The sequence below is a fragment of the Panulirus ornatus genome, chromosome 33, assembly GCF_036320965.1.
Source record: "Panulirus ornatus isolate Po-2019 chromosome 33, ASM3632096v1, whole genome shotgun sequence".
Taxonomy (NCBI): domain Eukaryota; kingdom Metazoa; phylum Arthropoda; class Malacostraca; order Decapoda; family Palinuridae; genus Panulirus; species Panulirus ornatus.
In genome coordinates, this window is record NC_092256.1 from 24,477,605 (window position 1) to 24,502,500 (window position 24,896).

At 45.3% G+C, this 24,896-nt stretch overlaps 1 protein-coding gene across 2 annotated transcripts in view; it reads right to left on the reverse strand.

Moving 5' to 3' along the window:
- The window catches only part of LOC139759643 (protein stum-like), a 45,233-nt gene that overhangs the window by 4,547 nt on the left and 15,790 nt on the right, over positions 1-24,896 (reverse strand). For both annotated transcript variants that reach the window (XM_071682030.1, XM_071682029.1), the window contains exons 3-4: positions 4,319-4,463; positions 762-935 (exon numbers count right to left, since the gene is read on the reverse strand). In XM_071682030.1, the coding sequence (XP_071538131.1) occupies positions 762-935; positions 4,319-4,463 (319 nt within the window). The remainder of the gene's footprint in view (positions 1-761; positions 936-4,318; positions 4,464-24,896) is intronic.

Consider the following 24,896-nt stretch of genomic DNA (forward strand, 5'->3'; position numbering starts at 1 on the left):
TTACCGTTTTGTTTTGTTTATATGACTCGACCTAGTTTGTGTTGATCTTTACTGACCTGCTGTAGTGGCTCGCCAGACCATAATCTCCCATGATGGTCTTCCTTTATTCTTGGTAATGTTATGAGTTGTCCTCCCTCGCCCTCAGTGGCCTTCTGTAATTCATGTACCGGGTCCTCCTGACCCGTGGTAGACCTTCCTGTGATATGGTGAACCTTCCCGATCCTGTGTGACCTACGAAGAAGCTCACTACCCAGCGGCACACAGCGGACTGACCACAATCGTGGGGATTGTGTAAGTCATGATTACTTCTTGAGTCCATGGTTGACTGTATTACTACACCACCACCACGATAATCTTCTGTACAGTTACGTGGAGCTGCCTGACTCACTGTGTACCTCATGGCGGGTCTGATGTACGTACGTTGATGGTGACACATGTGGTACACCACCATGGTACATGTACTATAGTATTGGCTATTCCTAGCCTAAGGTGAGTTGGTGAAGCCCAAACACACTCGCATGACCTTTAGGAAATCGAGAACCTTTTGACCCCATACATCACGTCCCTGATCTTTAACATACCTTCTGTCCCACGATACATTTTCACAACCCACGACACATTTAAGTGAATCCATAATGTTCTTCCTAAACCCATTATGGAGCCTCTGAACCTACACGTTATGTACGTGAATCCATTATACAATTACTTAACCCACACTGGACCTGGCACACCCAAGATAGACACACTTTATGGGGACTCACAGGACTCCTGGACGAGGATGACTCCCCTCTGGACGGACCAGATGAGTCCGACGATGATGGGCGTGAGGAGGAGCTGTAGCAGGGCCGTCACAACGTTCCAGCACAGCCCGGCCACCTTGCTCTCGTACTGGGTAGGGTAGCCACACACCACCGCCAGCCCAGACACGAACGTTCCTGGCGGAGGACGAGCAGGAGAAGGCCTCAGTCACAGGTGGTAGTGGTGTTAGTCACACTTAAACACGCTCGACCTTCCCTTCTCAAGGCCACAATAAGGGCAGGTGTTGACGCTGAGTTCATCCCGCAGGAGAGTCAGTCAGGCAGTCACAATGGGCAGGAACAAATGTCATTTTCTTAGAGTAAAAAATGGAATATCATGATGCTTGGATATGTCATGCGCTTGAAATCCTGAAAACTTTTTCGGGTTAAGTTGTAAATTGTGAAACTGCAATTCATCCTGTGTGTGTGTGTGTGTGTGTGTGTGTGTGTGGGAGGCGTACGTGGACGTCAGGGTTCAGTACAGACTGCCTCTCACACTGACTGTATAGCTGCCGCTTAACCATGATCGCTACAGAACTTGGGACAGTACACATGATCGTACACACTTGGAGACGAAAGGGACAATATGGTGGAGGGAGGGAGAGGACTGGCCTCGATGTGAAACAACTTTAACTTTCAGGAAATACAATGTTTGACGGCTACACTAACCGTACATACTAACTGGAGGTGATATATGTGTGTGTGTGTGTGTGTGTGTGTGTGTATTCTGCTGAAGAATGTTCATGAAGCAGGACACATATATAATGATGACCATAGTAAGACAGGATGACACTTGAAGAAGTAAAAGACAATTCTCAGAGATGGTGAAAGTACTAATGGGTTATTAAAAATGCACACACACACACACACACACACACACACACACACACACACGTGTACGTAAGTAATTGTCATGTATGTTTTGTAAAGTCATGATGAGGTGAAGTATAAACACTGAGCAGAGGAGGGGTTCACAACTGGTGATAAAGTGTACACGAGGATGACTGCTGGAGTGTGAGAACATGGCTACATGTTGGACGTTTATTTAGAATCTAGTAGATATAAGTGTCATCATATATGGTTTATATATTAAGACTTGTGTATGTAAGGATTACTTTGTTTTTAAACACGGTAAATTACATTTATGAATATTGATTATTTAATATCGTTTTGTATAGTGTCTCTCTAAATGGACAGATCGTGTCAATATATATAAAAACCTTTTGATTGGTTATTAAAAAGATGGTTGAGAAGTGTGGAGGTAGGAAATAAGTGTTGTCAGAGTATACCTCACATACACGGTGCTGTAGGTCAGTAGCTGCCTGGTCCAGCCAACACCAGGAGGGTAATGCTTCGTGTGAGAACTATGTACATAGTGGCTGGTTAAGAGCAGAGGAAGGTGGGCACCACCACACTATGTGGCTTAGGTCTAGTGACACATACACACACACACTTCATGTTGTCACTCCTCATAGGATCGTTTGTAGCAGTGCAAGTGAATTGTTGCGCTGACGTCAAACTCAAGCGTTCAACTTTATCATTTCGGTGGTTGTCGTTGGTGATCGCTTGCCACTGTCGAATGAAAAGCATAAAAGAATATCGCCATTACTGTCAGTTACCTTGTATATGTCTTACCATTTACGTGCAGTACGCGCGTCACAAAGACAAATCAAATTTGCAGTCGTTGTGGGCCGCTACCTGACCTACGACGCAGACGCAACTTTATAATGTGTTTGATTCCCGGTATATTTGGCAATGACGTAAACAAGGACGTCACTTAAACAGGAAAGTCACGTTGCTTGAAGACGTTGTACATGTATTATCTGGGAGCGTCACGGGTTTACAGCTCGTGGTGTAAACTGTAATGTATACATACAGACTGGCTAATGTTATGTATACTAAGGTTCTGGCTTAGCTGTTTATCGCCCCGAGTTCCTTGTCTTTGCATCTCGCAAAGAACTGGACTCTGTTGACGTTATCCAGCTGAGGTCGTGTGTATCATCACAGTCAGTCATGGTGTAGCTGGTCTCCACACACATACTATGGGAAGCGGGTGGCCGGGATACCTGCTGATGGCCTGCGAGAGCAGTGGCCAGCATAATACCTGGAGAACAAGTTTTACGTCTCTCACATAGATGGTGGTGTGCAAGTGTATTGTGTGTTTATACTCGGCTCTGACTGTACAAGACCAGCTGAAGACATGGTTATAACTATGGTACAGATCATTGTGGCACTTACTGACTTATACTGAGCATGGCATTATTAAGTAACATACTGAGCATGGCATTATTAAGTAACATACTGAGCATGGCATTATTAAGTAACATACTGAGCATGGCATTATTAGTGACATACTGAGCATGGCATTATTAGTAACATATACTGAGCATGGCATTATTAAGTAACATACTGAGCATGGCATTATTAGTGACATACTGAGCATGGCATTATTAGTGACATACTGAGCATGGCATTATTAGTGACATATACTGAGCATGGCATTATTAGTAACATATACTGAGCATGGCATTATTAGTAACATACTGAGCATGGCATTATTAGTGACATACTGAGCATGGCATTATTAGTGACATACTGAGCATGGCATTATTAGTGACATATACTGAGCATGGCATTATTAGTAACATATACTGAGCATGGCATTATTAGTAACATACTGAGCATGGCATTATTAGTGACATACTGAGCATGGCATTATTAGTGACATACTGAGCATGGCATTATTAGTGACATACTGAGCATGGCATTATTAGTGACATACTGAGCATGGCATTATTAGTGACATACTGAGCATGGGATTGTTAGTTTGACGCATTAAATACTAATTTTTTGAGAACTATGAGACCAATTTACAGTCTGTTCCATATGTGTTGTGGAACACCAGCATTTGGTCGTCTTAAAAAAGTGCCTTATTTTGGGTACATTTTTGCATGTCATTTGACTGTCAATGTAGAGAGGGTATATACGTTTTGTGATATATACAATAATGACATCAACATAAGATCTTTCTTGGTTCATTGTTTGATTGAAAATGTGGCTTTTTATTATCTATTTGATAAGAACATTCAGCCTAACCCGACGATAGGAATGCTCTTTGAAGGTGATCGTAAGCAGACGTGTTACAACGTCGTAAAGATTCCTCCAGCGTACGTACGTACGTACGTCCACTTTAAACACGATGGCATAAGACGGTAGGGGCAGAGTTTCCAGTCGGTCAGCATGGCCAGATGGTGCGTTGTGGCAGCCATCTTCATGAGTGGCCAGTGTAGGGGAGGCTGTGGTGGTGTCTTGTGTCTCATCATGTGTGGATATGTCTCTCCCACGACAGCATATGATATGCTTCGTCAGGTACCCGGGAGCTAACGGTACATTGATGGACCTCTTACCTGCTTCATGTTCTGTACTCTGACACATACCGAAGCCTAGCTTTAGTGTATTAATGTAAGTACGAGCGGTAGGTAGGTGGGTAGGTAAGTGAGTAATGTGGTGCAGTTACTTACCTAGGCCGGGCACCAGGTTAAGGAAGAGGCAGAGGACGGCGAGCGGCACGGGCAAGATGGGTACGGCCTTCCTCAGGGTGCCATGCTTCTCCTTACTCTCCAGGATCTCGAACTCCTGCACGCCACCCTCCGTCTCGATCATGACCTGCAACACACGTGATACTTGACCCACTCGTCTTGTAAGACACCACCGCCTCTGTAACACCTGCCTCCGCTTCTTACGACTGCAGTATACAGACACCCGCCCTCGCCAGGTCTGTAACACCTGCCTCCGCTTCTTACGACTGCAGTATACAGACACCCGCCCTCGCCAGGTCTGTAACACCTGCCTCCGCTTCTTACGACTGCAGTATACAGACACCCGCCCTCGCCAGGTCTGTAACACCTGCCTCCGCTTCTTACGACTGCAGTATACAGACACCCGCCCTCGCCAGGTCTAGCGCCACCAGTGTTGTAAGCTTCATTTTTGTTGATAATGGTAATGGTAACAATAGAAATGATAATAATAATAATAATAATGATAATAATAATGATAGCAATAATAACATCAATAATGATAAATTGATAAAAAAAAATTGAACAAAGATTTAACCACAGGCTGAAATGTAGAGTATGATCATGATGAAGAGATGTGGGCAGTTGCATGTACACACAAGACTATGTGCTCCAGTGTTGGGAGGAGAGCTGGCTGGTTACACATGTGTGTTCGGGTCCGACCCGTGTGTGAGCAAGTCATGTATGCCATTATGAGACTGGTATAATTAGTGCATCACAGCCACACAGAAATGTAATGTTACCAAGATTAAGGTCGTATGATTTGGACTAATATTAAGATGTTATGTGAACCTCTTGAGTACGATGGTACGATCCTTGTACACGACCTCACGACCCTCATATAAAACAGTACGACCTTAGAGTAGCAGAAGTGTTGACATGATCCGAAGGACAGACAGGTAGTGTCTCATGTTCCGCTCTGTAATGTGAATTTTCTCTTACATTGCTCTCTCCTCCTTCATCATATATATATATATATATATATATATATATATATATATATATATATATATATATATATATGTGTGTGTGTGTGTGTGTGTGTACCCTAGGTAGGAAGGCGGTGGGCGGTGTTGCTAGGGTCATATCTCAACACTGGGACATAAACTGTGATTATTCTTATCTATATCAGTACGTCATCAGTGGAGGGATATGATAATGTCCCAGCTACTGTCACCAGTCAAAAATTTCTTGTCAACTGTTGATGCATTGACTCACATTGAGTGAGTGACGTGGGACGGTAGATGTGGTGCGTCAAACTGTTGTGAGAGGCGAGATATTATGATGGTACTTACTTCCACTCATGATTCGTCTTGCATGAGGAAGCTACCAGTAGGGGCACACGTAACGACCATGACCCCAAGTTTAGGAGGAAACCAGAAGATTCCTGGTTATAACAACGCCTCACTCGGCAAGCTCTAGTCTGAGGTTAACCTTGGCCTCTGTTAACCTACTGAGAGAAGAAACGAGAGTAGGTTGGGTATATTAAGGTCAGTGTAGGTGTGAACCAGCAGGTAACATCCATTATTGTGTTAGGGTGAAGGAAGGCAGCAGACGCTCGGACCAGCCAGCCAGGGAAGGTGAGGGTGTGTGTATGTGTGTGTGTGTGTGTGTGTGTGTGTGTGTGTGTGTGTGTGTGTCGCTTCCCAGGACTGTCTACCTCACCCGCCTCTCCTGCCACTATTCATGTATGTACATACTTCCCGCAACATTCCCCTTAATACCCGTGTTACAGAAGTCCTCCAGTAATTACGTTTTATATATATATATATATATATATATATATATATATATATATATATATATATATATATATATATATATTTTTTTTTTTTTTTTTTTTTAAACTATTCGCCATTTCCCGCGTTAGCGAGGTAGCGTTAAGAACTGAGGACTGGGCCATTGAGGGAATATCCTCACCTGGCCCCCTTCTCTGTTCCTTCTTTTGGAAAATTAAAAAGAATTGAGAGGGGAGGATTTCCAGCCCCCCGCTCCCTCCCCTTTTAGTCGCCTTCTACGACACGCAGGGAATACGTGGGAAGTATTCTTTCTCCCCTATCCCCAGGGAATTGTATATATATATATATATATATATATATATATATATATATATATAGAGAGAGAGAGAGAGAGAGAGAGAGAGAGAGAGAGAGAGAGAGAGAGAGAGAGAGCAGTTGGAAAAGAATTGCAGCAGACAAAGCCTTTCACTTCTAGATTAATTCTGGCAATTTTCCTAGACAGGGAATTTATTTGCCGTAAACAGATTAACATATTTATATTCTTTCTTTTATGAGCCGTTTCATCACAAGATTCCCGGCAGAGCCCCCCCCCCCCCCTCTCTCTCTCTCTCTCTCAACAGAATTATTTCTTTTCTCGTCTCGCTTCCAGCCGTGTAGAAAACGTGCCCAAGACGTATTGAATATCGCCATGGGTTCCACAGACGATCACACACAAGTGGTGTACAGGAGCCTCGCTTCCCAGACCATTACCTTCAGCCTGGTACACACAACCTCCCGAAGCCTCACCAAGACTTACTCTGAGAGCCGGCTGGAGACTTGTGCCCTCCTCGTTGACGGCTTCGCCAGAACAGTCTTAAGAGACTTGACCGAGAGCCTCAGTGAGAGCTTCCCCAACTACCTGAGTGAGAGCTTCACCAGGAGGCTAATCGCCAGCCAGCCAGCCAGCCATCTTCTGTGCACACGAGAGATTTATGTATAATCAAAGCGGCGAACCTTTGATTTCATCAACTTTAATTCCCCGTAAACGGAGGGACCGCTTCACTTTACATCTAGCCTCGTATCCTGCCGCTATCTTCCCTCCGTGTCCCTCCTCCTGCTACGCTCACTCACTCCTCCTTTTCTCTCGCTGTCTACTCCAGTGTCTCGTGGTCAGTGATTACCGCGTCTCGTCACACATCGTAATCTCTCTTTTCAGACAATTTGTTCTGCACCCGTGGGGCACCACCCTCTCCCTCTCATACTGGTTCTGTCTTCCCCTCGGTTTATCGTCTGTGTCTTCCCCATATTCTGGCGCTGGTGTTGTGTTTACCCCTCAGTGTTTGCCTCTCTGCCCAGCCTTCTTGTTTGTCTTCTCCAGTTTGCTGGCAGTGTTGTCCCTGCCCCAGGCGGCTCCTGCCTCTCATCTCACCATTCTTCCTCCTTTTCATAATCTTTCCGTCCAGCCTTGCTTCTTTCTTTGCTTTGTATCTCTGGTATTCGCCTCGTAATTAAGTATTAGTGTTGTCGCAGCTGTTTCTTCCCTTCATGTGAAGTTATTTTTATTTTATTTTTATGTCTTTTCTCATTATCTGTGTCTGCCTTCCTCCCGTTTTCCCCATCAAACTTCTCTTTATCTCATTTCTCTCTCTCTCTCTCTCTCTCTCTCTCTCTCTCTCTCTCTCTCTCTCTCTCTCTCTCTCTCTGCATTCCACCTCATGTTTTATGCTGTGGTTGGTCGTTGTGTTGCTCAGAATGTGTGTGTGTGTGTGTGTGTGTGTGTGTGTGTGTGTGTGTGTGTGTCAGCCTGGCCCCTCCTGCTGGTCGTGTGTGTGTATGTGTGACCGGGGAACCTCCAGTCTTGATCTGGTGCTGGTGTTGGTACTAGCACCCGCCGTTTTGGTGAGATATGATGTTAGGAATGGTGATGGTGGTGTTGATCGCGACACTGGGGATGTTAGTGGTAGTGATGGTCAGGGGTGTGTGGTAGTGATGGTCAGGGATGTATGGTGGTCATAGTGAGGGGTGTGTGGTGGTCATAGTGAGGGGTGTGTGGTGGTGATGGTGAGGGGTGTGTGGTGCTGGTGGTAGCCGCGGTCACAGGACACAGTATAGTGGTGGTGATGGAGGATATAAAGTGAGAGACGGCGCGGTTGTACACTGCAGTGTAGCCAGGTATTGTTAGACTTCAGAAAATGATAAATGAAGCCTCAAGGATTATACTTGGCTTCTCCAAGATCACTAAAGTGTACAACATGAGGTAATCAACCAGGTGTACCCAGCGTCGAGGACACAATACTGGGTCTCGTTCTCATGGTATGTCAACCGTCCTCTTGATGAGGTTTTCCCTACCTGTATATCCACCTGTGAAGCTCAGAATCTTCACCTTCAACGCTTGACCAACACTACTGCTCTTCAACAGACACCCAATATCCTCACAAGAAAGGACATAAAGCATATACTGACAGCTCTCTCAACTTCGTCAGTGGGAGGGCTGGAAGTGGTACCATTACCACCACAGTGGTAAGAGATGAGACAAGAGTGAAAGAGTAAACAATTGGTCATGTGACTTAGTCTGATGAGCTTTCCACCATACTCATTACTGTAGGAGTCTAGAGCTGGCAAGTACTGCAGCCAGAAACAGTTTGATTATCTCTGCTTCACTAGCCACGCCACTTGTCCTGAGTTTAAGTCGTTATACAGCATACCTGTGACAGAAGCCAGAGAGATATGCAAGCATCACTGGGAAAAGGATTAAAGTCCACCTGTTGTCGACTCCCTGTGACCGAGGTTTCCTGGAGTATTGATAAAGTTGCTGCTTGAGCCAAACTTCCATTAGGTTAAGGGGCTTTTGAAGACAACACTGGGTTCTATTAGAATGCATGACACTGTACTGAAGAAGGAACTAACAGATATATTTAAAGCAAGAAATGAATGCATAGAGGCAGCAAAAGATATATTTACCATCACAGAAGTGTGTTACGTGGAAACATGTGCTACGAAAAGTAACACGGTCGAATATAAGAGGTTGTCACTGGTACATACAGCCAGGTTACACATACCTCTGACGCTCTGGCTTATCAGGAAATGTTGATCATATCTGTACAGTTTGTCTCTCGAACACTGTCTTGCGCCATCAAGAAATAGAACCTTTGGGCAACAGGTCTAAACAAACCCACAAGAACTGGCGCCACACCATATAGTTAATAACAACATACACGAAACTCAAACTCAATCATTCTTTACTTCTGGAAGATGAGTTTTTGGAGACAGTGTAAGCTTAAGTAATGCTTTAACTTTGTGACAGTTGATGCCTTCATTATTTAACCACTGGGGTCGGACAAAGACCCTTTGTGACCTCTTTAATCCTTTTGCACTGCCGCCCATAGGATGAACATGACCGCGCCGCTGCTATAAACCACCCACTCATACCGGCATAATGTAATCGACCTCCACACACACACACACACACACACACACACACAGCCAGAAGAGGAGGGTAGGTTGATCTGCCAACTCTGGAAGGAAGAAGGATGGCTTGATGATCACATAAATCCCTGGGAGCCACGACGACCTTATCATGCGTCAGTTTTCTGAAGGTGAGGTCGTGCACGAGCGGTGGTCAGGTAAGAGCAGTGGACGATGGCAAGTGAGGAAGCGTTTCATCGGCAGCAGAGTTGTGGGTCCACAGTGTTGTGTGGGAGCACGTGTGGCATCCGTCAAGTTTTGTGGGTGCACAGTGTTGTGTGGGGGCACGTGTGGCATCCGTCAAGTTTTGTCTTCCCATGTACGACTGTCGTGTTTTATTGTGTTCGTTTATTTGTGTTTTTATATCATTTGCAGAGGTGTAACCCTTGTGCCTCATTATCTGTTTGTCTTCGTCTTCATTTATCTTTCCAGTATGTCGCTGTCTCTCTCTACTTACTTCCTCTGTCGCTCTTGCTACTTTATAACCGTCTTTCACCAATCTTCCTTGTGTGGTTCCTCTCACACTTATGTTTGCCACATGAGTCACTTCATGTTTACCACTTTCATGCCTTCCATGTCTGTTTATCTATGTTTGCCTCTCTCCTCGGAATATATATATATATATATATATATATATATATATATATATATATATATATATATATATATATATATATATATATACATATATTTTGTTTGTTTTTGTTTCATACTATTCGCCATTTCCCGCATTAGCGAGGTAGCGTTAAGAACAGAGGACTGGGCCTTTGAGGGAATATCCTCACCTGGCCCCCGTCTTTGTTCCTTCTTTTGGAAAATTAAAAAAAAAAAGAGAGGGGAGGGTTTCCAGCCACCCGCTCCCTCCCCTTTTAGTCGCCTTCTACGACACGCAGGGAATACGTGGGAAGTATTCTTTCTCCCCTATCTCCAGGGATAATATATATATATATATATATATATATATATATATATATATATATATATATATATATATATATATATCCTCTGAAAACATGAAGCTTCTCAAATTTTCTTCATGAATTATCTTGTATCTTCCATGTGTCTGTCTCGTACCCCCTAATCTGCTGTGGTGTCCCTGTATGTCTTATGTCTTGGTGTGTGTGTGTGTGTGTGTGTGTGTGTATGTGTGTGTGTGTGTGTGTGCATCTACCACCCTCATCATCAACCGTATCATCACTACCTCTGCCCGGTGTCCGCCTGTCCCTCCACCTGCTGGGGGGATGGCAGCAATGAACCGCTGCAGGAGCAGGCCGGCTGTACCTCCCCTCTTCCTGGTTCCCGCTTCTGTATATAACCCAGCTCTCAGCAGGAACTCTTTGATACCAGGTTTTACCCGCTAGATACCATCATATTTGGCCCGCACCTGCCCAGCGAGCGCGGCAGATTTGTTCATAGACTCGTGCCGTGCCAAAGTATCGCGGCTCGGCTGGGAAACAATCCTGAGGTAATATATTAATGTGTGTTGCAAGAGCGACCATCTTGGTGAAGTGGTGTTTGTTTGATCTTGTGTCTGGAGAACCTCTACCAAGAGGCTCACCTCACCCTGCACATCATGTTTCACGTGAGGCATCTCCCGGCATGACCCCTGCACCATGTGGCATGCACGTTGCTCACAGGAGGCCTGACTCCACCCGTGTCCTCTCAGTCCTGCAGGATTACTGCAGGGCTGTCCTCACCCCTGTCACCCGCACTGCTGCAGGGAGGAATCCTCTCGTCGCCCCTGCCACCAGCAGCAGCAGGTGAGTAGTGAGGTAGCAATGAAGGGTCGTGTGCCACACTTGGTGCACACTAGTCTTGTCATGACGAATAATGCCAATACCGCACGCGATTGAGGTGCTTCACAGGCCTGATTAACCCGGTGACCCTGACTCTTGACCTTTTCACCTCAGACGTGCCAACGTTCGTCACGTGTCTAGTGTGACCTCCAGCTGGAGCCATCCACACTGGTGACCAGAGGCAGACAAACTGACTCCCACACCAGAGGGAATGTAACATCAGTATGATGGCTCCTGCCTGACTTCTCCTCCCACTTACTGAGTGTTGTGCTCACGCTACAAGCTTCCAACCTTAACTCAGTTGATGAAAATTTTTTTTTAAAAAACATGAGGCCACAATAACTTTTGAGTTAGATGGAATTCAGTGGTGCTTCACTGGATATTTCCCTTTGATCTGGTGTGCGTATATATATATATATATATATATATAGAGAGAGAGAGAGAGAGTATTTTAAACAACGAAATCTCTTGTGATGTGTTTCCTCGTTAGATCATTCCTTGTTGGTTGTTACGTAACACGAGTGGTTTCGCTCCTCGTCCACACCTGTCCCCTACAACGACACATGTTAAGTTTCGGCAGCTTTAGAAAAGCGGAACACCAGTGGCAAAATTGCCCGAAGAAAGAGAAGCGAGACACAGCGTTCAGAACAAAGATGCGAGTGTTAGATTCCCTGTCGCTGGTTTACAGAAATCTTGAGGAGTAGCGCGACGAGATGACCTGCCTCTCGCTGTTTATATGCGTTTATAGATTTTTCGGTGTAAGGAATGTCGGAAAGCATATAAATATTGTGTTGTGAAATTACTGGCAGGCTGGCCTCGCTCATGTTGGGTGTCATAAATAGCTGGGGAAAAGAAATTTGAATTAAGAAATGTGACATTATTGCCAAGTTTGATGAAAAAGTTATTTTGAAGTATATTAAAGGAATGTAGATTATCAACAAGTTCTTATAATGTGGGAGTTGGCAAGAGGAATGTTTACATGTGGGCCAGCACTGAGTGATCACCTGGGGAGTACATGTCACACTCCCACATGCTACCGCCAGACTCTCTACCCTGCTTGCCACAATGTCCTCAGCGGGACAGAAGCCCACACAGTTATGGCTTGTAAACAGGTGAAGACAGTCTCATTCACTTACATCCACTCTCGAGCTGTCAAGTATGATGCACCAAAAGCTGACTGCTCCCCTATCTACAACCAGGCCCCCCAAGGACCTTTCTGTGACTGCTACCTTTGCCCAGGTTCAACCCATAGCACATCGCCCCCTGTATACCACTTCGCTCTAGTTCGCTTTATCTATTGTACACCTAACACACTCCTGCATATTAAGGCCTCAGTATCTTTTTAGCATCCTTCTTTTTAGCCTTTCCCCTCCCACTCATTATTCCTTGTTCCTTCCACATGTGTACCCTCTTAGTCAATCTCTCCTCCTCACTCGTACTGTCCTTATGTGCAAAGCAGTTCAACACACACTGTTCAGCCCTCACATGAACACTATCCTCACTACCACGCTTATCTCATTCCACCTTCCCTCCTCGCACTACACATCGTCCACCAACGTTTCACGTCCAACACATCCACCTGTTACCAGCTTTTTTTTTTTTTTTTTTTTTTTTTTTTTTTTAGGGCGGACGAGTGGCATCCGTGCAAGACCGTCGGGACTACTGTACTATCAAACCTAACCTTCATTTCCCTCTCAGACAGACACACCTCTTTCCCCACACTACACCGTGAGCCCAGGAGAGCCCCTTCACCTCCCCTGTGGCACACTTTACCTTCCATTTGCTGCCTTGTCCACTCCCAGGTGTCTGAGGCACTCGCACGTCCTCTACCTTCTGGCTCTTCCGTCTTTTTTCTTTTATTATTGAACGTCTGTAAAGATATTTTCTCTGGTCCTAAAAACCGTATTATTATTGTGGCAGGTCGGAATACCTGACCAGGTGAAGGTAACCGTATTATTATTGTGGCAGGTCGGAATACCTGACCAGTGAAGGTAACTGTATTTTCCAACCGGTACAGCATGTGCAGCTGTAGTAGATGGCGCCAGTTTTCGTCATATGTGATGGTGTTGTGAAGCGGGAGTTGTAATGGTTGAACGATGCCGCTTCACCTTCTGACTCGCATCCTTGAGGAACAAACCTTGTAATAGACCTTGACGGGTCTGATCAAAGGCCAGTTTTCATCATACTCAAGGGTCGTAACCTTGTACTAAAGGATCATGTTGTCATGCTCAAGTGTCGTACCGTCATACTTAAAGGGTCGTACCGTCATACTCAAGGGTCGTACCGTCATGCTTAAGGGTCGTACCGTCATGTTCAGGAGGCCGGCCAACATACACAGCAAGCAACACAAAATCTTGGCAGTGATCGATTTCCAGGTCGTATGTTTACCGAGTGTAACTGCTGCCTCCTGAATGGCTGCTTCACTCTGAGCCTCTCTGGGCAGCAACTGTCTCTGATTGGTCCCCAACGGCTTGTTGCCAGCCCTCATCAACCACTTGTTTTGTACCTCCACAACTTTCATATTCCAATAAATATCTCTTAAACTGTTAATATATTCGATTAACACCGACGTGAAGAAATAGTGTATCATAGTGTTGCCTTTATTAAGACAGTGTTCCCCCTACTCCAGTGGTTTTATGATCTAGTTATTAAATAAGTGATAAGCAATTAAGATAATGTTGATTATAAAACACGGCTGCTTGTCCTCTTCAAGTCCAGGAGATGAAACAAACGAGCCATTCATTCTGTATCATTTTCTCGACATTTATACATAATGTTGAGAACGTGACGTGTTGGTTGGTAAGGAGGGAGGGAGGGAGGGTGGGAGAGCCGCCTGCTGCAGGGAGCACCAGTAAGTCCACTCTCGAACCCTCGCCCACACCTCCTACCTGGCTATTACCTTCCTACACCATTTACACCCCCTCCCCTCCCCTTCTCTCTCTCTCTCTCTCTCTCTCTCTCTCTCTCTCTCTCTCTATATATATATATATATATATATATATATATATATATATATATATATATATATATATATATGAATATAGTGCATATAAACGCGGACTTTCACAGAATACATGGATGACTGAGCCTTACAGTAATATAGGATCCTCACTCGGCTCTTTCCTCGGTTCCTTCTTTTGGAAAGTAATACAGGAGGGAAGAATTTAAAGTTCCCCACTTCCGCCTCCTTTAGTCGCCTTGTACAACACGCAGGATTTATTATTATTATTATTATTATTATTATTATTATATAATCCCAGAACCGGCTTCTTAGTCATCTAGGAGTTCCTACAATTTCCAGGCTGCGCTACGCTCATTGGCAGGATAAGGAGGAACTCCTTTGTGGAGAGCAGTTTTTGACGAGATTGTACCGTTCCATCAACAGACGAAGCTACAGCCTCGCTAACGGTTGTAAAACCCGCTGTTTTACCTGAAATTGGCAGATTCTGTAACACACACATACACACACACACACACACACACACACACACACACATTGAGTATATTTAGATTAAAGTTGTCTTCCAATACAGAATGGTGATGAAAGGTTATGCTAGTGAGGGGTTGTGTTGGTGAGAGGTTGTGTTGGTGAAATGGTGAAGGGTTGTCTTGGTGAGAAGTTGTGATGGTGAGGGATTGTGATGACGGGTTGCAGTTGTTAGTGTTTGGATGGGTGTGAGGTGGTGAGGATGAGGAGTTGTGGTAGTGAGGTTTGTGATAGCGAGGTTGTTTTAGGGGCGACTGACCTCTGAACATCCACGCCACACACCATCATTCACCACACTAACACCTGGCCACCACCACTCCCTCGCCACCACCCACTCCGCCTGCTCTACATTTATCACGGTGACTGCAGCCTCACCCGCATTCTGATACCTCATACTGGGGCTCACATGGTTACCACCCCAGGGGCTCGTCTTGACTCGCCAGCAGCACCAGGGGCTCGTCTTGACTCGCCAGCAGCACCAGGGGCTCGTCTTGACTCGCCAGCAGCACCAGGGGCTCGTCTTGACTCGCCAGCAGCACCAGGGGCTCGTCTTGTCTCCCCAGCAGCACCAGGGGCTCGTCTTGTCTCGCCAGCAGCACCAGGGGCTCGTCTTGTCTCGCCAGCAGCACCAGGGGCTCGTCTTGTCTCGCCAGCAGCACCAGGGGCTCGTCTTGTCTCGCCAGCAGCACCAGGACCCAAGATTTACGAGTGGCGTATCGCGCGGCCTGACACTTGTGGTACACATCACGCGGCTCTGACATCGCATTACTGGCTTCACCGTGGTCTTGACTCACACTGGTGTACACAGGCATGACGTACGTTGCTCTTACACGTTCCTGGACAACAGCCGATCATTTTACTGGCCGAAGGTCTGTTTTCTGCCGTCACGGCAACACCCTTAGGAGTAGGCGTAGTCTACAGTACACCTCCATGGAATAAGTGATATGCTACACTATACTATACCGTCTGGCAGAGGTGTATCCCAGCTTAATGCCATAGTCATGTGTTTGCTGTTTGTCCTGGGAGATTGTCAGAGTTGGCGAGGCGAGGCTCCACTCGCCCGCCAAATAGGATTGAGAACTATGTAGTAAAATGAAAAGTGGCGGGGGCCCCTCCGTCACACACACACACACACACACACACACACACGCGCGCGCGGACTACTGCTAGAGTGATGAGCTCTGTAGAGCCTGATGTACTACGTCATACCCACGTCCAGGACAGGTGGAGACCGTAAATTTGGGGTAAGTTTCCCGGTGAGGGACTTGCGACGGGTTGGTTCCTCCTGAGGCCAGGTGAAGATATGGATTCCAGGAAGGCCTGTGATGGTCCCTACAGTGCATCGTAAACATGTTAGGATCCGTAGTAAAGGCAGATCATTACCTCTGTACAGAGGCACACACGAGCTACACATTCTTGGCCATATTCCCGACGCCACCCGTATTTCACGGAGGAAAAAAAAAGGAAAGACTTCCCTGAAGACCTTACTTTAGTAATCCTTTAAATCTATCGTAACATTTCCCAGGTTCCTCACTCACCGTGCCAGAGGGGTAGGTAGGGAGGCCCCCCCCCAAAGTAAAATGGTTTCCTAACCGGGTATTTTTGGTGTGGGCGTCGCCACGGGCACTTATCCCCACCAGGCAGGACCCGCGCTACCACTACAGTAAATATTTGCCACATATAATCGAGTTGCTCCGTCAGCTACAGAGACCGTGGAGGAGGGTTGTGTGGGGTGTGGAGGAGGGTTGTGTGGGGTGTGGAGGAGGGTTGTGTGGGGTGTGGAGGAGGGTTGTGTGGGGTGTGGAGGAGGGTTGTGTGGGGTGTGGAGGAGGGTTGTGTGGGGTGTGGAGGAGGGTTGTGTGGGGTGTGGAGGAGGGTTGTGTGGGGTGTGGAGGAGGGTTGTCTTGGGTGGGGAGGAGGGTTCTATCGGGTAGGGAGAAGGGCGTGTCATGTGACTGAGGAGTTGACACTTGGTGAGCTTCTCCCCGTTCAACCGGTCGTCTATTTTCATACGCATTTTCTAATGTGACCACACCCACCCAACCACATCCACCCAACCACCCCCATCCAACCATATACTCCCTCTTTAAACACGCCCACATCTCCATCTGGTCACAACATTCTTCCCTCTTTGGCTGCATCCACCCTCCCATCTGGCCACACAATCCTGCCTATCTTTTCATGCCTCCTTCCCTGTCCTGTCCTACTCCCCCGCCCCCTTCACACACACGTCCAACCATCGACTCTCTCTCTCTCTCTCTCTCTCTCTCTCTCTCTCTCTCTCTCTCTCTCTCTCTCTCTCTCTCTCTCTCATGTCCGTTGTCGTCGTATCTGTTGTCACTTGAGGACACACGTAAGACTGTTCTAGGGAAGTCTTCGAGTCGTACGTTCCATGTGTGCTGCGGTAACTCCTTCTTTAACTTGTATGCTGGGAAGTTGGACGAGCGCCTCAAGTTTTAAAGACAGAAATAAAAACTTGGAAAGTCACTGAACTTGTCGTTAGTGGCTGAGTTTAGACACTGTTGTCTGTTGTTGGAACAGGCGTGCCACATATTAGTACAGCTTGTCGAAGTAGATATGCAATGGTACATTTACTTCAAACAATAGAGAGGGAGCTTTAATGTACAGATGTAGCGAGGAGAAGGTAAGAAAGTGTTCAGGACGTGGGAGACTGTGTTAAATGGAAGTCATAATCCGTGTTGAGAACCTCAAGTTTTTACATTACTTGCCGTCAAACGTCCTCATATTATACAATAAGTTGTGAAGTGAGATATTCATATTTTGTACTGCTCTCATGATAATGTATTTCAGGCTCTTAGATGGCTCAGTTGCAGGAGGAGAGGACAGTGATGATACACATATGTTGGTTAGGTTCTCAAAGGGAGACGTTGAAAAGAGTTGACGACCTTGAGTATGACGAGTGACTGACGGGTCATCCGTCACCCAGGTTGTGAGGCTGGTCACTCAGCTGCTGTTGTAGTTCATGATCGTACTGGCCTCATATGTGACCGTATACAGACTGTGTGTGTTGCTGCCAGGGATCACTTACACTTCTACCCTAACATGATCTCTCTAATATTGTGTATTTCCTCCTTACTTCTCCTGTATATGTGAACTGAGTGTCGTATGAAAGTATTGTGTCTGGTTGATACAGTCCCATCGTCTCGACCATTCATCTGGACACTCCTGGCAACTGCAAAGGTATCCCCCCCCCCCACACACACACACACACCAGACTCAGTATTCATGGTAATATTTTACTGAAAGAAAAATGGTGAAGGAAAAAAGGTCATTGTTTGTAAGACCACCTTATTTGTAAGGGCAACCTATAAAGACGATTTTGAAGATTGTGGAAACTGTAGCTTAAACACGTCATCAAACGTAAACAAGTGGGAGACTAGAAAGCAATGTATATGTTGTTAGATTCACCTGGCACGGGCTCTTGTCTCACTAACGGCCCTCACTCACTTACTCGCTCGCTTGCTTGCTTGCCTACTAACATGATACTGTTAATGACAACAATGATAATGATAATTGTGATAGGTAAATATGGTGACCATTACAATAAGTAGAGGTGATGTTGCGAAATATATAGATACACAGAATCAGAAGACTCTGTCGCTAGTAATGATGTTCAGGAGACTCCAAACTGTAGGGCACATGAGCAAGGATGATGTCAGCTGGACCAGAATAATGAGCTGAACACACACGTCCACCTGCCAGGATGGTTGGAGGCCCAGGCAGCCATCTTGGAACATTCTTCAGCAGCAACTGGTGAAACATTTTTTTTTATTCACAAAGGGTCATAAAAGTTTGATGTATTCAGAACAGTGTATTTGTATTTGTCCTTGAATCTAAGATCGTCTTGTTGGCAATGTTGTGGTGCACTGCAGAGGATATTCTGGTCGAGGCCAGATTAATGCTTCGTCGTGTCCAGTGGCAGGCGGACCTGTTCTGGCAACGGCGCTCTGTCCAGGTCCTCGCCCGTTGACCTGGATTAAACCGGTCGTTATCATTCAGGAGCTGGCCGTTGAGGGGATGCAAACAACTGGCAACATCGTAGTAGTAGTACTACTAATAATGATTATAATAATAATAGAACGATAAGGAAATATAATTGAATTTGCTGCGCTGTTAAGTAATTGTTACATTTTGTAAGACTGAAATTTCAGGCTGAGACACTTGTGTAGAGTGACTCGGTTATGATGCAGTAGACACACACACAGCCGGCCGGCCACACGAACACCCGCTGCTAATGTAAAGCTTTGTTGGTGGAGATGTATTTTGATTTTGTAAAGTCATTATCATTGTGACTTAGTGTAAGTCTAGGTGACCATATCCCGGGCCAGTCTCGCTGACCCACTACCAAGTTCCTTCCGTGGAAGCCTTATGGGCCTCCTCCTCTCAGCCTACTTTACATGGCTGCTACGACTGTTGATTGATTACAGTGTTCAGTTACGAGGTTGTGTAGCGGGCGAAGCAACAAGTGAGTGAATAGGAGATACAGTCGGGAATACCATCATTAATTCCACTTCAGGAATGAATTTGCCGAGTTGTAATAAGTACCACACAGTGTCTACATGAGGAATCCTGTATTTAGCTACATTTTCGTTGGATAATTTTTTCTGTTCATGCTGAGCGCAACTAATTTTGTATACCGTCATGTGAGTAGCATCCTTGCTTATATGATGACAGTTGTGGAAACTGGCCGGGTTAGACGTAAAAGCACGGCTAATTTGGCAGTGGAGGTGACTTACCCACACATGTAGGTTGTTATTACATGGCTGAGTAGCTGGGTTGTGTGAGGAGGTTACATTACTCTCGTTACTTCCGCATTGTGGGTCACACATTTCCTGTGTCTTGCCAAGGAGGAGAGTTGTCATGGCCAGGTTCTGCCTCATTGGTTTTATAATCGACAAATTATGTTAATTATAGAAGTACTGCTTACTATACGATATTCTCTGTTGCTGTGTAAATGTAAGACTATATTGTACTAAAATGATTGTTAGTTATATAAAGGTTGGGGAGTTACGGCGGGAGCGGAGCGGAGCCTAGCCTAACGTGGCAGCCTCAGTGTCGCCACACACACACACACACCTCACCTTGTGGCTGTTCTTTTGGCTCTCGGACAAAGACAGGGATGAGTGCTCTCCCTCTCGTTGTTGTTGTTGTTATTGTTATTAGTCTTGTTGTTGGGTGGGTCCCGTGGGGGAGGGGAGTCTCGATGTAACAGTTCGTCCAAATTTTACTGGGTTGTGACCATGATTGGAGGGAGGGAAGCTGCAGGAATATTACCTGGGTTCTTGACAGGAAGTTGCCGAAGTCTTTAGGCCAGATATCTTCCATAATGTTCATGTATCAAGAGTCTCGTTATCACTGGAAGATAATCTTTGATTTTAGGCTGTTAAAGATGGAAATAATTTTCTTTACGAGGCATATGTCAGGAATTTCATTCTGGATTACTATACATAGTGTCGGTTGAACCATTCTTTTCAGATGATATTCATTATCCATTGACGTTCAATTTAGAATTGAAATCGATTTCGTTAACCTCAAAGTTGGTGGAATTGCAAAAGTTTAGGAGCTTTGATGTCTTAAGGCCTGGTTCACCCTTGGGCACTTAGTGGTTCAGCCTCATGCACTTAGTAAAGTTGAAGTAATAGTTTGTGTTGGTGGGTTATGTGCGGTCACCAACCCAGAGCGAACACCTTTCCTGCCGTAACCGCTACAATCATTGACCAAGTGCTTGGCCTGAGTACCACTGACTTTACAACTGCCCTAATGCGAGAGCGGTTAACGAGGCACTTGCTGAGCAACCAGTAAACATAAAACACTTGCCCACCAAGTCTTTCCTTGCCAAAGTACACAGTGACAAAGTTCTCCGGCCTCCTGAAGGTTTTGTTTGGAAAGCCGTGAAGCACTGCGGATAAATTAACACGAGTAAGGGTGTTGTCAGTGGTAGCCACCTGGACGGTCATACCCTTACAGAAATATGATAAGTCTGTATTATCGTAAATTGTAACGTATTTATGTGACACAGACGATGTTATAGTGACACCAAACTGACGTTCTACGAGATAATTCCCGACGTTATGTCTTCATTCATCGTGGGAATTCTTCCTCGGTTCTTTGAAATTATTTAAAATGAATGTGAGAAGCGAATGCACAACTTACGTACACACAGTGTGGCCACAGCTGAAGTGTGTCAAGCCATCGTTGGTATTGGGTTGTCAAGGTAAGGTGTGGTGACGGTTGGTGGCCCACATGTTGCAGCTTCCGCATGCACCTGTCGTCCTCCTTGACATCCATTGCAGCCGGCATTACCACTGGAAATCAACCTAAATCTTCATAAATGCTAGAGTTACCGGGCAGAGTATTTTGATTTATGCTTATTTCCTGGAGTGGTACGTGTTCTTGTTGATGTTTGAAATGTATCATCATTGTCATGAATATGCTGGGAACGTATGCAGGCTAGGCTGTGGAGACGAGCTTATACAAGGACTGATCGTAAGTTGTCGCTTCGCGTAGTTAATCTCCTCTGAAATGAACTCTCTCGCTCTCTCTTTACAGTAATGTTTAATACTGTAATTTAAGAACCGTGCAACTATTCATCATATTAGCTGATTATCACTAAATGCATTATGTATAAACCATGATAATTGCCTTGTAAAACTCCCAGTGCATCTGCCACCCTGTCTCGGGTGCTTATCCAAAGCATGGTAATACCCAGCCCTACCTTGATCTTAAACTCTCTTAGGATTAGATAACTTCTTACTATTACGACCTCTAAATTCTCTAACATCTGCTGATTGTCATGAAGCATGTTGGTCGTGCTGATTGTCATGAAGCATATTGAAGACGAGCTCATGAGCCATTAATACCAATGGTTCGGTAGATATTGTCACGGCTTATCACGACCGTACCCCACCAAGTATGGCTCTCGTGTGATTGCTGCGGCAAGGTGTAGTTCGGATGGCTAGAATCCCCCCAGGTTTCAGAAGAGGTTTAGGTGAAGGAAGAGGAGTCCCTCACCTTCCTTACTAGCCACGTGGACATGGTTGTCATGGCACGCGCGCTGCATCACTGATGCTGTCACATACTGTAGCCTGAGCGGCTCTGTAACTGCAGAGATATTTATGGTGGTTCAGGAGGCTGTACGGAGTTAATGTTGTCAGTGATAGCTGTCTGGGGAGAAGGAGGAAGAGGGAAGGTGGTGAGACAACAGTGGCAGATGTGAGCAGATTCTGGAGAGTAATACGAGAGGTAGCAGCCCACTGTGGACGTGGGGCCTAGCTTATATTGTTGTGGGTATTGACACTAGGCAACCTGGTCGAGGTTCACCTGGAGAGCACAGCACCTTGCTGTGATCGTGTAGTGGTGCGGCCCACCGTACACGCCGACATACCGAAGCGCTGACGGTGGGTCTAGTACAAGACATTAACAGACCCACTTTAGGAGAATATTACCAAGCTCGGGTGCCGTCAGCCTACCTGAAGTCTCTCTCTCTCTCTCTCTCTCTCTCTCTCTCTCTCTCTCTCTCTCTCTCTCTCTCTCTCTCTCTCTCTCTCCTGTCTTCTCCCTCCCCGGCCTGCCAGTGTGCGTATAGAGTCAACAGTTGTCAATAGTTACAGTGTGGTGCTGTGTGGCTAATTACATTATGGTGCTGCGTGACTGTAATTACAGTGTGGTGCTGTGACTAATTACAGTATGTTGCTGTGTGACTGTAATTAGTGTGGTGCTGTGTAACTAATTACATTATGGTGCTGTGACCAATTACAGTGTGGTGCTGTGTGACTGTAATTACATTGTGGTGCTGTGTGACTGTAATTACTCGATGATAACCCTGACACCGGCAGCACGCGCCTCTCACCATGGTAACCACCCGCTTACCTGTATGTTTTCCCCGCACTGACGGTACATCACCCTCCCTGCCCCGGTCCACTGGCCCACCAACCTCCCTGACTCGGTCCGCTACCCTCCCTGATCCGGGCACACTGGTCCACCTCCCTCCCAGCCTCAGAGAATTAGGCAGAATTGAAACATGAGAAGTAATGACAGGAGCTGTTTACGGCAGTTGGTCACATTACGGCCAGACATTATGCTTTAGGGTCAGTACTTGTCATGCCAGCAGGAGTAATTATATATATATATATATATATATATATATATATATATATATATATATATATATATATATATATATATATTGCTACGAGTCCGCGGGTTATAACCCGTAGACACATGTGGGGTTAAGGAGGGCGGTCGTTTGTGTGTGTGTGTGTGTGTGTGTGTGTGTGTTGGTGCCTGACGTGTGGAGGGAAACCTTGTAAACCAGTTTTCGTAGGATGCTCAAGTTTGTCTGTCGGTCTGCCATCATTAATTCCAGTCTCATTTTCCTGTGATGGATGAGCAGTTTCCGACACCAGTGCATGCATGACTCGTGTCGTAATGTATAAGTAATATGTTTCTCTTCGTTAAAAACACTGCTTAAGTAAACTCATGACCAGTTTTCAGTTTATGGCTTTACAATATTTATATTTTTTTCTTGTTTAAAGTTATGTATGTTTGTTCCAGGCTTTGGCTGACACCCTTGTATGTATGTATGTATGTATGTATGTATGTATGTACTGCATGCGGAGAGTTTTAGTGGTGGGGCCCCCATCTCTTGAACATTCTCGGTTATCATACAACTTCTATGGTTCATGTATGATATCTATATCATCCTTGCCTTCAGTCATTCTTTTCCATTCATGCGCCAACCTTTTATTATAAAAGTATTAATTTACATTCTTTTCAACGTGTTTTCATGATTTCATGTTATATAGCATGGTTGTTCTGTCCCTACATCTCTCGAACAACTCGTACCATCTACGTCATCACGTTCTTTTATAATCTTAACTTGGGGTTGTGATAATGTCACCCCCAACTCTTCATTATTCCAATCTTAACTTTTTAAAACCTTTACCCGTTCCTTGTACCTTTTCTCTCTTATTTCTGTCATTATCATTTTTCCTCTCCTCTAGACCTTCTGTAATAACTCTCTCTGCTTCTTTAGATGTGGTGACCAGACTTGAGAAGCATATTCTAGCTTTGGCCATATGTAGAATATGAACAGCTTGCTGGATATATTCCTACCCATGTACTTGAAACCTGATATTTATCATTATACAATTTGTCTCTCTAACTGTTCTCCTTATCTGGACAAGTTAGGGACAGTGTCGACCCTAAGGCATTATCACACAGAATCCTGAAGCTTATGTTCTCCTTGATGATCATTGTGTTCAGGTTTCTTTCACGCAGTCTCATCCTCATTACATTTGCTGAGGTTGAGTTTCATCAACCATATATCATACCAACTTTGGAGTTTGTTTTGGTCCCCTTGGATATGGTTGCAATCCCGCACATTTTTCATTCTCCTCGTGGCCTTTACATCAACTGTAAACATATTCAGGTAGGAGTCCATACCCTCAGGCAATTCATATGAAAAGACCAAGAAGAGTACTGGTCCCACAAAACCTTATGGCACTCAGTTGTTCACCTTGATCCATTTAGAGAAGGTTCCCTTACATGCATCCATTGTTCTCTTCCACTCTGATAATCTTCTCTCCATGAAACTAGTTCTCCCCTTATTCCTGCCTGCACAGCCAGCTTGTTTACAAGCTTCCTTCGTAGTACAAAGACATATGCTCTCAAGCAGTTCACCCAGCCAGCCATCTCTCGCGTCTAAAACAGAGCTCACTCTCTCGTAGAAATCTAAGTGGTTCATTACGCATCACCTCACTTCTCTGAAGCCATGTTGTCTCTTTCTGAGGTAGTTTATCTTCTGAAGGAAGTCATCCATCTTTTTATTTTTATTTATGTTTTTCACTACCTTACAGACCACACTCGTCCGGAAGACTGGTCTGTAGTTCAGCAGCTCGTGTGTGTGTGTGTGTGTGTGTGTGTGTGTGTGCACCGTGACAGTAGAGGATGGAGCATGCTGGGTGATAATCAATGTGGTGAGAGACTCAGTGTGGTGGAAGTTTAATTATATAATCTGGCGCGAGTGGCTCTGCGGG